General features: G+C 46.5%; 1 protein-coding gene across 6 annotated transcripts in view; it reads right to left on the bottom strand.

Annotated features, from left to right (window-relative positions):
- The window catches only part of CAGE1 (cancer antigen 1), a 157,642-nt gene that overhangs the window by 112,906 nt on the left and 30,910 nt on the right, over positions 1 to 13,826 (bottom strand). For all 6 annotated transcript variants that reach the window (XM_033934725.1, XM_033934722.1, XM_033934723.1 and 3 more), the window contains exon 4: positions 1,433 to 1,983. In XM_033934725.1, the coding sequence (XP_033790616.1) occupies positions 1,433 to 1,983 (551 nt within the window). The remainder of the gene's footprint in view (positions 1 to 1,432; positions 1,984 to 13,826) is intronic.

Genomic DNA, 13,826 nt, shown 5'->3' with positions numbered 1-13,826 from the left:
TACATGTGAGGTGGAGCTCCATTTTTCTCACACGCTAATCTTCATTCTAAGCACTGTACTAATGCATATATGACTGTAAGTAATCTGTTCCGTTTAGGCGTCATACCCGGAAAAGTGGTGTTTTTTTGCCCTTGCCGATCAGCGTCATTTGTGCTGCAATTCTTTAATACATAGTTGATATTTGTTTTCTACTTGAAAACCTTCCAAATCTTTAGGCATTCCTTTGCTTAAACTTATTTGAGTTCATCCTGATATGATCGCTAATGAGCATAGACAGCTCAGTCAAGTATGATATGGAAGGGTGGTGAGATGGACCTAAGTAGAAGCAGCTGTAGCTCTATGTGTTAGGAGCCTGTGCTCCTAACATCCAGAGGTTGTGAGTTCTACACCCAGCACATCTTTTAATTGTGGCATACTACTTTGAAGGTGCAGATTGATGAGGTCACAATGAGGTCAGTTTTGTGCAACTGAAGATCTCCATTTTGCAATGAGGGAAGCTGAATGTTAAGGTGTTTATCTGTTTATTCTCTTTTTAAGTGCTGATAATGTGTGCTGTTTTTTCTTTGCTTTCAAAAGAGAGCCGATTGCAGTGCTGTTTGTTGAGAAAAAAAAGGGGGTTGTAAAAGCCATGTGTAAATTATATTATTGTTTGGGCAGAAATGTGGTTTGTTATCCATGCAATATAATGTGTTCCATTGTTATGGTGTCATTATATTTATTAGGACAGAGAAAAGATGAAAATTACCTATTCAAACTCACTATTGGAATTATTGATGAAAAAACACAGCGGATGTCTGCCTCGCGTCTAACAAAGAGCCGCAATTACGATAGTTGAAACGGCATTGAAATCCAAGTTAGACCAGGGTTTCTTACGTCTACATAATACACGATATTTAGACGCAGTTGCTCGCTCAGGTAGCGCTCATCTAGCGTCCCCATTTGGCACTCCCACGGAACGCCCACGTCCAGAGCTGGAGACGGGACTATGCTTTCTATAGACGTCAGTCAGTCAACTACGTCTTAGGGACGTCTATGTGTCATTTATTTCCCAATTAACATTAATTAAGACCCTTAACTCCGTAATTATTCACTTACATCGGACGCCTAAAGCACGCCTAAAATAAACGCAGTAATAGAGAATTTACCCCTAAGTGTCAAATCTTTTGGCAACTGTTTTGTATGCTGGCACAAGTTGTTTAATTCTAAAAAAAACAATTTTCTTAAAGTAAAAAATAAAAAAGCAGCACTGTATGCAGAACCTCAGCTTTAAAAAAAAAATAAAAAAAAAATTAATACTTGGAGTCCATGGGTCATTTTTATCAAGCAATTGAAATGGTGCCGAAACACTCAGTACCCCTGAGTACTTCCTCAAAAAAAAGCCCTGTTCTAGATACTCCTCTCTTTTTATATTAAAGAACAATATAAATCTTACCTTTGTTTCTTTATCATTAGGCATTTTGTCTGATGCATTTAAGATATCCTTGTTCAAACTAAAGTTGATCCTGTCAGGACATGAATGTCTCTTCATTAAGGAACGGACTAGAGAGTCAGCTGGTTGAGTTAGGAAAAGAGCTACTTCCTTGCTACAGGCCCTTACAATACAGTCAAGCAGAGACTTCTGTGTTCCTGCAGATATGTCTACATCAGTCTGAATAAGGATCTTTTCTTCTGGCACTGGTTGGCTGTTCTTCCTTACTGAGAATTCACTTTCTTTTGAAATCTTATTAGTAACATTTTCAAATAAGGCATTTTCCACAACAGAGCTTTTTTGCTTCTCGCTGTCTTCTTTAGGCATCTCATGCAATGTGTCTTGTAAATGCAGCCCTTCCATGATCAATGGTTTCTTAGAGTCCTTTTCAGATAATGATCGTTTGCTATACACGGATTTCTTCCCATCCAATGAAGCAGATTCACTGTCAGTTTCACTAGCTTCATTGATTTTTGCAGTAGATTCTTCTTTCAGTGAATAATCAAAGCCTGAATCTAGCCCAGAAAACAAATATAAAGTTAGATGAAAGGGAAAGGGGATGGGATATTATATACTGCCTGTCTGTGCTTACAATCAAGTGGTTTATATATTAAATACAGGTACTTAAGCTTTGTTTCTATGCAAACTCATTTTAGGATTTTTTAGCTATGAATTTTAAGGCTTGTTTCTATGTTTATTTTATTATGTTTTAAGATTAAATGTATGTATATTCTGTTAACCGTCTAGCTATAAACGGTATAGAAATTCTTAAAATAAATAAATAAATACCTGGGACAATGGAGGGTTAAGTGACTGTTTAGAGTCACAAGGAGCAGCAGTGGGAACTGAACTCAGTTCCTCTGCTATTAGACTACTCCTCCACAATGACTAGCAGATATTGTACAGAATAACCAAGGACAAATTATTATGATTACAATAATGCTGCTTAAGGAAGGAATACTCTACTTACTATTTCATCCACAGAGCTGAATATTAGGAGAGTTCCTTGGATTCAGTGGAGGATATGTCATATTATTCTCTAGATCAGTGGTTCTCAACACATGGGACGCATACCCCAGGGGGTGCGCAAACCATTACCAAGGGGGTACAAGGTGCCAGCCAGCCCTCCTTCCTTCTCCCCCCGAGCCAGTACACCTCACCCATCCTGTCCTCCTCTCCTGCCATGCAGCAGCTCAGCAATTCCTACAGGCAGCCTTGGGATCTATGGCTTGGCCGTGCCCCGCCTCCTTGATGTAACTTCCTGTTTCCTCAGAGGTGGGGCTGCTGCTATCAGCAGCGATCCAGGTAAATGCTGAGGCCAGATTGGAGAATAGAAATGAGTGCTGCTGGATTGGAGGTGGGAGAGGAAGAGGTGCTGTGCTGCTGGCCCTGGGGACAGGAAAAGGAGGGGTACTGCGGGACCTGGGGGCAAAATGAGAGAGGTGCTGCTGGACCTGAAAATGAGGGGGAGGAAAGAGGGAGAGATGCTGCTGGACCAGGGAGAGGAGGCGGTGAAGGGAGGCGAGAGGGAGAAGTGCTGCTGGAACTGCAGAGGAGAGTAAGAGGTGATGCTGGAGCAGGAGGGTGATGCTGGATATGGATAGGGAGATGAGAAGGAAAGGTGCTGCTAGCTCTAGGAACAGGAGAGGGAGCAGTACTGCTGTCCCAGGAGGCAGAATAAGAAGAGGAGGAGGAAATGAAGAGGTGCTGGTGGAACTGGAGAGGGTAGGTGCTGCTGGAGAGGGAGTGATGCTGCTGGACCTAGGAGATGAGAGGAGGTGAGAAGGAAGGGTGCTTTTGGATCTGGGAGGGTGAGAGGGGAAGTACTGCTGGACCTGGGAGGAGAAGTGCTGCTGGACCTAGGAGGCCAATTGATCCTCAAGAGGATGACCTCGAGTGGAAAACGAAGACAAGATCTCTCTGGAATATCGATATCCAGATATCCAGTGAATAAGCAGACTGGGACAAGGCACTGGGAGAAGCGGAGCCCTCAGGTTGTATTATTGGTGTCCTGAATTGAGGAGTTGGAGGCCTCAAAGAGCTGGAAGGCCTGGACAAGGAAGGCTTCTCTCTGGAGGACCAGCGCCTCGATGAGTGCCTCGATAAGGGCCTTGACCAGCGATGAGAGTGCTACCTGGAAGCAGGTCTCGTGTGAGGTCAAGGAGACTTCGCCCTATGCCTCGAAACGGGCAATGCCTTATGTGAAGATATAGGGCTGGAAGCTGTAGATCAAAGTCCCATAGACTGTTGTCTATGGGTCTCTGTGGTCTGGATCGAGGTATCTCAAAGCACTCCCAAAGACTCGGCTCCTTGAATGGAGTGTGAGGATTCCAGATGAGACACTCGTAAAGACTCAGCTCCTTGCATAGAGTATGAAGATTCCAGACCAGACACTCGCAAAGACTGGACTCCTTGCATAGTGTGTAGATTCAGCTCGAGGCACAGGCAAGGACTTGACCTCTTGTGAGACTGTTGAGTGCCCAGACTGGACTGCAGGAAGCAGAGTCGAGGCAGGACTATATTTGGTCAGTAACTGAACAAATTCCCGCTCTAAAATGGTCTGGATGGTAACCTGCAATTGTGGATCTGAGTTTGAAACTGGACCACTTGCTGAGGCTAAAGGCTCCAAGGACGAAGAGAAAGAATGCTTTGACTTGGAGGAATGATGTTTAGGTAGCTTGAGGACCACCGCTGGAACTGTCTGCTGAGGTATCTGACCTGAGGGAAGCTCAGGAGAAGATTTGGCAGCTTTACTTGAGATCGAGGATGTTACAAACGAGAAAGGTCTGATGAGAGTCGAGGTCAAAGTCGTGGAGGCAGGAGGACACCCCATAGCAGGCCTGAACGAATTAGAGGTCGAGGTCGAGGGTGTAGCAAGGGTCTCCATACCGAAAATCTTCTCCACTTGAACTCGACGTTTGAGGGCTCGAGGTTGAAGAGTAGCACAGTGAACGCATGACTCTGAGCAATGATCAGGCCCCAGACACTGAAGGCACCAGAGGTATGGGCCAGTGAGGGAGATCGCACGCTGGCACTGGCTACACTTCCTGAAGCCCGTGACTGGCCGGGACATAGAAGGAAAGATAGCCACCACAAAATCGAAGCCTGCAGGCTGAGGGTGTACGACAGGCCCCGCCATTACTCGACGAAAAAAATTCAACTTTTTTTTTTTTTTTAAACAATGACCGAAAGAAAAGCACAGCGACACGGTAATAAGAAAATAAAACATGAGCTGCGGTGAGAGATGGCACGAAGCGAACTAAGTTCAGCACAGAGCATCAAAGACGGACTTCTCGGCTCTGAGGAAAACTGAGAACTGAGGAGACGCGCCCTGTGCTGGGCGGGAAGGCACTCGCACATGCGCGGTGCAGCTGACTTGAAACTTCAGAGTTTCTTCAAGCAAGTCTGCTTGCGAGCTGTCCACATCCGGGCTCCGTGGATGACGTCACCCACACGTGAGAATAGGCTGCTTGCTTGTCCTGGGATAACTTGTATTTCAGTTTCTATTTCTCTGGTATTGCTGTACATGCTGAGTTTGATTTCTTGAAGTTTCCAGCTCAGCTTTTCCCTTAATATCACTATTCCTGATCTGTAGTGCCTTGTTTCTTATTTGTTGAGGATCTGACTATATCCTGTGTGTGTGACCAGGATGTGGTATTCTGCTAGCATGTAGTTTCTATGTGGAGATGTTATGGCAGTCTCATGTCCTGTATTCCCATCAGGTGGTGTAATAGTGTTTTAGGGCCAGATGTAATTTTACAGCTATCTTTTCACATATAAGGTTGTTGATTTTTGAATCCTGGGAGTTAGAAACATAGAAACATAGTGGCAGAAAAGGGCTATAGCCCACCAAGTCTGCCCATTCCAAAGTATTCGCTCCCGAATTTACTCCCTTAAAGATCCCATGTGAGCATCCCATTTACTCTTAAAATCCTTCACGCTGCTGGCTTCAACAACCTGCAGTGGGAGTTTGTTCCACTGATCCACCACTCTTTCAGTGAAGAAGTACTTTCTGGAGTCTCCTTGAAACTTCCCTCCTCTGATCTTCAGCGGATGCCCTCTGGTGGTCGAGGGACCCATAAGACAGAAGATTTCATCTTCCGACTCAATGCGACAAGTACAATGCGTGATGTACTTAAACGTTTCAATCATGTCTCCCCTTTCTCTTCGTTCCTCAAGTGAGTACAGTCGCAACTTCTTTAGTCTTTCTTCATACGTTAGATCCTTTAGCCCCGAGACCATCCTGGTGGCCATTCGCTGAACCGACTCGATCCTCAGCATGTCTTTACGGTAGTGTGGTCTCCAGAATTGAACACAGTACTCCAAGTGAGGCCTCACCATGGATCTGTACAATGGCATAATGACTTCAGGTCTCCTGCTGACAAAACCTCTGCGGATACAACCCATCATTTGTCTTGCCCTGGAGGAAGCCTTCTCCATTTGATTGGCAGCTTTCATGTCATCACTAATAATCACTCCTAGATCACGTTCTTCCTTGGTCCTAACCAAGGTCTCTCCATTTAGTGCATAAGTTCTGCGCGGGTTTCTCTTACCCAGGTGCATTACCTTGCATTTTTTAGCATTGAAGCCCAACTGCCAAGTCGATGACCATCTTTCCAGCAGCAGTAAGTCCTGTGTCATATTGTCAGGTAATAAGCTGTTGCCTACAATGTTGCAAATTTTGGCGTCATCGGCGAACAGTGATACCTTTCCCCTAAGCCCTTGCGTCATATCTCTTATGAATAAGTTGAATAAAATCGGGCCCAAGACTGAGCCCTGTGGTACTCCACTGAGCACGTCCGACGCTTCTGATGGGGTACCGTTCACCACCACCCTCTGTACTCTACCGCTCAGCCAGTCCCCAACCCATTTAGTTAGTGTCTCCCAAGCCCATTGATTTCAGCTTCTTCAATAACCTTCGGTGTGGGACGCTATCAAATGCTTTACTGAAGTCCAAATACACCACGTCCAGTGCCTCCCCGGCATCCAGTTGTCTAGTAACCCAGTCAAAAAAGCTAATAAGATTGGATTGGCATGATCTACCCTGGGTGAACCCGTGTTGGTGGGGATCACGTAGATTTTCCTCATCTAGGATTGTGTCAAGATTCCGTTTGATCAGTGTTTCCATGACTTTACACACTATAGACGTGAGACTCACTGGCCTGTAGTTTGCTGTCTCTGTCTTGCTGCCCTTTTTGTGGAGTGGGATTACGTTGGCGGTTTTCTAGTCCAAGGGGACTCTTCCTTTGCGTAGGGAAAGATTGAAAAGCACAGATAATGGTTCCGCCAGGACTTCACATAACTCCCTGAGTACCCTGGGGTGTAGGTTGTCTGGTCCCATGGCTTTGTTCACTTTGAGTCTTGATAGTTCGCTGTAGACGCTATCTGGCGTAAATTCGAAATCCTGAAACGGGTCTTTCTGGTTATCTCCCGTCTGAAGCTGTGGACCGTCTCCCGGTGCCTCACATGTGAAGACTGAACAGAAATATTTGTTTAGTAGTTCTGCCTTGGCAGAATCCGATTCTGCAAAGTTACCGTCCGATTGCTTCAGGCGTACAATCCCATCTTTGTTTCTTTTCCTATCACTAATATAGCTAAAGAAAGATTTATCTCCTTTCTTAATGTTCTGTGCTAGATTTTCCTCCATTTGGATTTTGGCCTCTCTGACTGCTTTTTTGACAGCTCTGGATCTGTCTAGATAGTCCTCTTTCGCCTCCTGTTTTCCTAAATGTTTGTAGGCGATATATGCTTCTTTTTTCTTTTTAACTAGGTCTGAAATATCTTTGCTGAACCATTGGGGTTTTTTGTTTCTCCTGCGTTTACTTACTGTTCTTATGTAGCGGGTTGTCGCTTCATGTAGGATGGACTTTAGAGTCGACCACATATCCTCCACATTGTCAGCTTTTACCTGTTTATATAGCTCTTGATGGATAAATTCTCCCATGCGGTTGAAGTCTGTGCCTCTAAAGTTGAGAACCCTCGTTGCTGTGTGTGACTTAGGGAAACCCTTCTCGAGGTTGAGCCATACCATATTATGGTCGCTGGAGGCCAGTGTATCACCTACTGAGACTTCCGAGACGCTATCTCCGTTGGTGAGTACTAGGTCTAGTATTGCCTGGTTCCTGGTGGGCTCCGATACCAATTGCTTGAGACGTGCACCCTTTATGGAGGTTAAAATTCTTTTGCTGCTACTTGTAGTTGCGGAGAGTGTGTTCCAATCTGTATCAGGCATGTTGAAGTCTCCTAGTATTACTGTGTCTCCGCGCAGTGTGATATTCTCTATGTCCTCTATTAATTCAATGTCTTGGTCTTCCTGTTGCCTGGGGGGTCTGTATATCACGCCAAGGTATAGGCATTTTTCATACCCTCTGGCCAGGTTCACCCAGAGGGATTCCCTGGTGTAACTAACATCTGTGATTCTGATAGTTTTGATGCTCTCCTTAGTGTACAGTGCTACACCTCCTCCCATTTTACCCTCTCTGTCGCAACGAAGTAAGTTGTAGCCCGGTATAACCATATCCCACCCATGCGAGTCCGTTAACCAGGTTTCAGATATCGCTATTACATCCAGATCGGCGTTTATTATTTCAGTCTCCAATTCTAGAAGTTTATTTCCCAAGCTGTGTGCATTTACATACATAGCCTTCCATATCTGTGAAGAGTTTCCCTTATGAGTTTGTGTGTCTCCTAAATTAACATTGACAATTTTCCCTGACTTATTGTGGATGTTATTGGTACCTACCTTAGACTCAGAAGTGTGGGTGTGACTTGCCTCCTCAGGATGGTTTCTTACTGCTCTGGGATATAAGTTATTGACATTCAGTAGTTTTAGTTTGTCATAACATCATACAGGGGGAGGGGTGTTTGTGTGTGCGTGCTTGTGTGTTAATATAGTTAGGTCATAGTTACAAATACATTGTTGTAAGTTCAAGTGGGTCATCGTCGGCTCATCATTATGTCCCAGAAGTTGTATTACACAGTTTAGAAATGGGCTTTAACAATTACCATTTAAGTTACTTCAGGATTGGCTCCCTGTCTTGGTATAGAAATGTTTTTAGTATAAATCATGTTTTATTGGCACATTATCAGTAAATACACAATACAACACGACCATACAACAAGGTCGCGAACATCAAATGTACCATCAAACACATTTTCACCCCAACCAAAGAATCCCCCCAATCCCCACCCACTCCAAAGCCCAAACCCCCACCCCAACCCAAACCCACACCATGAGACCCAATCCATACCCAAAAACCCCCCAGCAAGAAAGGATTATGCTGAGCAAGCTGTTTGCTTATGCCGCTCAGCACAGATCAAACAAAACAAGAGAACCAAATCCCATCCTCCCACCCACAATGTGTAATCCCACCCTACCCCCTGAACTCCACATACGTCCAACCACTCATACCCACCATTCACACTCTCCCAAACATCCACCCACCAACCCGGGGAAAACAGCTGAGAGCATAAGGTATCAACAACAGAGTGAATTCAAGACCAGACTTCTGGCCCTAGGGGAAAGCGAGGAAATGTAGGGGTCCCAGGTCTGCAGGAAAATCTTCGACCGCCGGACAGATAATCGAGCATGGCGCTGCTCCAAGAGCATCAAATTATGAAAACGATTCCTCCAAGCCCAGTAAGCAGGCGCTATGTCTTGCGTCCAAACGCTAAGAATGATCTTCTTTCCTATAACAGCACCCTTCCGGATCAGCAACCGATGTCTCCGAGCAGGCACTCGCAAAGATTCATATCTATCCAAAAGCAAGCCTACCGGAGACATCGGAATAGCGTGACCAACCAGCCGCTCCAAAAAGCGGAGTATGGCTCTCCAAAAGACTTTCACTCGAGGGCATCCCCAAAATGCATGAAAAAAGGAGTTGCAACCCAGTGTACACTTAGGGCAGATTGGAGAAGAAATGCCCCCAACCTTGTGGACCCGCTCTTGGGAAAAATACGCTCTATACACCACTCGAAATTGGCATTCCCTCAGTTCTGCACTAATAGAAATAGAAGAGATACGACCAATAAGGGAAGGAAAGTTCAAGGACTCACCAGGTATGCCCAGATCTCTACCCCAGCGGTTCTCCAGAGCCGTATAAGACTTCTGAGGAGTAAGCCGCCGCAAAGCCCCATGCAACGCAGACACCGTCAAGCCACAAGCATAAAATTGGGCAAAAAATAGACGAAATTGGTTACCCAATCGAAACCGTAAGCCCGGGCGCGCCAAGGATCTCACATAATGATGAATTTGCCGGTACGCAAACAGACCTCCCACACCCAAAGAATGAAGCATGGGAAAGTCTCCCCAAGGTCTCATCGCCCCTTCCTCATCCAATAAATGCTCAAGAAGAAGAAAACCCTCTCCAGTCCATCGCACAAAGACCGGGTTATCAGAGCCAGGCAGAAACTGCGGATTCCCCCGTATAGACAACTGATCCGAAACTTGATGGTCCCCCCCCAGTAACCCTACCAATGCCTTCCAAGAAAAACGCCACGACCTAAGGATGAAACTAGATCGGAACGCGGGGGGCAAGAGGCGAACAGGTAACTGAGACAGCGAAAACAAGTGCCAAGGAGAGAAAAGAGCATGTTCAAAGTCCCGAAAAAGATAGTCATCACTCTGTAAGCACCAGTCTCCCAAAAATCGCAGCAAGCAAGCCAGATTATAGAGGCCAATATCCGGGAGCCCCACACCACCGATCCTTCCCGAGCCGAACAGATAAGAGATCGATATCTGAGACTTCTTGCCTTGCCAGAGGAATCGGGTCAGCTGCCTATGAAGCCGTTGAAGATCGCTACGACGCAGACAAAGAGGCAGCAACTGGAGTACATACAACCAGCGGGGAAAAATAACCATCTTATACAACTGAACCCTACCATAAAAAGAAAGAGGTAGAGACATCCACTTTGCAAAACAACCCTCCGTAGCGGCCAACAAAACATCTACATTAGCACGATATAACCGTCCCACACTGCTCGTGAGTTGCACTCCCAAATATTTGAATACACCAGCCGCCCACCGTAAAGGAAACTGCCCCGGCCACTCCAAGCGCACCGCCTCGGCCGTAGCTAATGCCAAAGATTTATCATAATTCAATTGGAAGCCCGAAAAATCGCCATACTCCGTAAAAAGCGACATAAGAGCAGGAAAGGATTCCCACGGGGAGGTCAAATGAACCAACAAATCGTCTGCAAATGCCGAAATCTTAAACTCTCGGCCGCCAAGAGAAACACCCCGAACCGCCGGATTAGCAGAGATTTCGCGAATTAAGGGATCCAAGGTGAGCACGAAAAGAAGAGGAGACAAGGGGCAACCTTGTCTAGTACCCCGCTGAATTGGAAACACCGCCGAAGAAACTCCATTAACCAGCACCCTGGCCAGCGGATCATGATATAACGCAGCCACCGCATCACTAAAGAAACCTCCCATACCATAATGTTGAAGAGTACAAAACAAAAAATCCCACAAAACCCTATCAAAGGCCTTATGGGCATCAAAACTGACCAACAAAGAAGAAACCTGCTCCCGCTCCACCCACTCCAGCGAAGCCAATATAGTACGTAAATTGCGAGTGGACGACCGACCTTTGACGAACCCAACTTGAGGCTCCGCCACCAGTGAGGGCAAAATACCCGCCAACCGGTTGGCCAATAATTTAGCAAAGAATTTAGCTTCAGCATTCAACAAGGATATGGGGCGATACGAGGAGGCCCTTAATGGGTCCTTGCCGGGCTTAAGCAAAACCACAATCTGAGCAACCCGAAGAGAAGGCGGGAGAGCCCCCTCGCGTACCGCAGTGTTAAACACATCAACCAGAACTGGGGCCACGTCCGCAAGTAGAAGTCTATAGAATTCACTGCGAAAGCCATCGGGCCCCGCCACCTTCTGCAGCGGAGAACTACCAAGAACCAGCGATAGCTCTTCAACCGTAAAAGGAGCCTGCAAACGCGCATTCTGAGCGTCTGTCACCACCGGATGAGAGACCTGATCCAAATAAAGATCACCCGCCAACGAAGAAACCGGTGGAGCAGCATACAACTCCTGGAAATAATGGTGAAACACCGCCGCCATATCCTCATCTTTGTGGACCAAACCACCATCTGCCCGGCGGAGATGGAGAATTGGGGAAAACCCCTTAGCACGTCGAATCAAATTTGCCAAAAGCTTACCGCTCTTATTAGCATGCAAATACAGTTGAAATTTATAGTATGCCAAAGACTTCATAGCCCGATCATGTAATAGTTCCCGCAACGACAACTGCGAAGCCAATAATAATGCTCTATTGATTCCGGTGGGATGAGCCCCATAGCGGCGACGATCATCCTGAACCTGGCGCTCCAGCCGGAGCACCTGACGGTCGCGCCTTTTTTTCTTTCGGCTAGAGTAAGCAATGATCTCACCCCGCAACACCACTTTAGCAGCCTCCCAGTAAAGAAATGAGTCACCCCTATGAGACGCATTGTGAAAAGCATAGACCTTCCATTTATCTACCAGGAAAGCATGAAACTCCTGATCAGAATAGAGCGAGAGAGGAAATCGCCAATGAAAGCCCCCAGGGATATCTCCAGGAAACTCTAAAATAAGAACAATCATAGCATGATCCGAAACATCATATCCTCCAATCTCCGCCGAGCTCACCTGCGAAAACAGGGAGTCCGTGAGCAACCAATAATCAATACGGGACTGCATTGCATGGGCACTAGATGTGTGAGTGTAGTCGCGGTCTCCAGGATGTAACACCCGCCACACATCAATCAAAGACATAGAAGAGGCAAACAAGGGAAGGCCTCTATTCGGGGCATACCTGTCGTGAGGAAGGGGATTAGATTTGTCAATAGTGGGATCAAAAGCTTGATTAAAATCCCCACCCAACACCACTGGAAGGTCCTGATGAAGAAGTCTGGTAAGTGAACGCATAAAGGACCCATCCCAAGTGTTAGGAGCATATATATTACACAAGAGCAAATCCTGCCTATTAAGTGTCACTTTAGCTACCAGATAACGCCCCTGCGGGTCAGACCATACCTTATGGGTAGTCAAATGCAGACCCTTACGACATAAAATGACTACCCCCGCCTTCCGGTGCAGACCCGAAGACTCCAAGATCTCACCAACCCACCACCGGCAGAGTTTAGCATGTTCCGCAGAAGAGAGGTGGGTCTCCTGCAAAAATGCTATATCCGCCTTTTGTCGATTCAATGCACTAAGAATTTTTTGGCGTTTAACAGGAGATGTGATACCATGGACATTCCAGGAGATAAACTTAATTACCATGAGTAGGAAAAGCTAAGATAAAAAGAAAGATAGCTGAATAGACTACCGGGGGAACCGTCCCAGCCAGCGGCTCCTTCCCAGAGCAAAAAGTCACCCATAGTCCAAAAAAAAAAACACAAGCACAACCAAACACCAATACCCCGGGTCACACAACCACCTCCAGTCACACCCAAACACACCCTTCCAAACATTCCACACATACAAACCCCCCTCCCAAGCCCAGCCCCCAACCACCCAGCAGCCCTCCCCCCCCCCAACAACCTCCCAAACTCCAACCCCCAAATTCTCATGCACAGATCTGGGAGAAACCCAGATACCAATCACGCTGAAAAGCCCTCCCGAGCCCACCCCCCAACTTCCTTAGAAACTAAACACAAACCCACGAAGAAGAAGTACTGGAAATTAGACTAAAGACATATCTCAACAAATAAAACAAGAATGCACAATTACTGCGGAGGAACAGGCAGTTATGCGGGGAAACTTTCCCAATATAAGCCGCAAAGAAGACAACATATCAGTAAATAAAATAAAATAAATCCCCCTTATGCTGAGAGAAAACAAAACGAGAACTATGTCAAAAGCAGATGGGGGCACCATGGCAGAAAAGCACGCCATCCCCCACGGAGGAACAGCGCCATATAATCCAATACACAGGCAAACAAGAACAGCAGAAACAAAACCAAAGGGCTGGAGTCCTCGGACATGGGTCAGGCAGAGAAGATGGCAGCAGCTCCCAAATCTCCAGCACCACCGCCCCACCGGCAGTCCATGGCAAAGTCCAAGGCTGCTTGCTAGCAGCAGCAAAACAGCAAGAGAGCCAGCCCAGTACAGTCCAGAAACCAGAAACTAGGAAACAGAGGACGATCAGGGGCTAGGCGCCGCTCCCGCCAGACGTTGCACATAAGCCAAGGCATCGGCCGCGGAATCAAAAAAGTGAGAGCGACCCTCATGTTGAACTTTGAGGCGTGCAGGATAGAGAAGCGCGAACTGGATGCGCCGCTCATGGAGTTGACGACAGACAGCGGCAAACTCCTTTCTCCGGGCAGCCAATTGAACCGAGAAGTCCTGGAAGCACAAAAT

Source organism: Geotrypetes seraphini, chromosome 2 (assembly GCF_902459505.1).
Source record: "Geotrypetes seraphini chromosome 2, aGeoSer1.1, whole genome shotgun sequence".
In the NCBI taxonomy this organism is placed as follows: domain Eukaryota; kingdom Metazoa; phylum Chordata; class Amphibia; order Gymnophiona; family Dermophiidae; genus Geotrypetes; species Geotrypetes seraphini.
The sequence above is the reverse complement of the archived record's forward strand: the minus strand, read 5'-3'. Positions and strand labels throughout refer to the sequence as shown.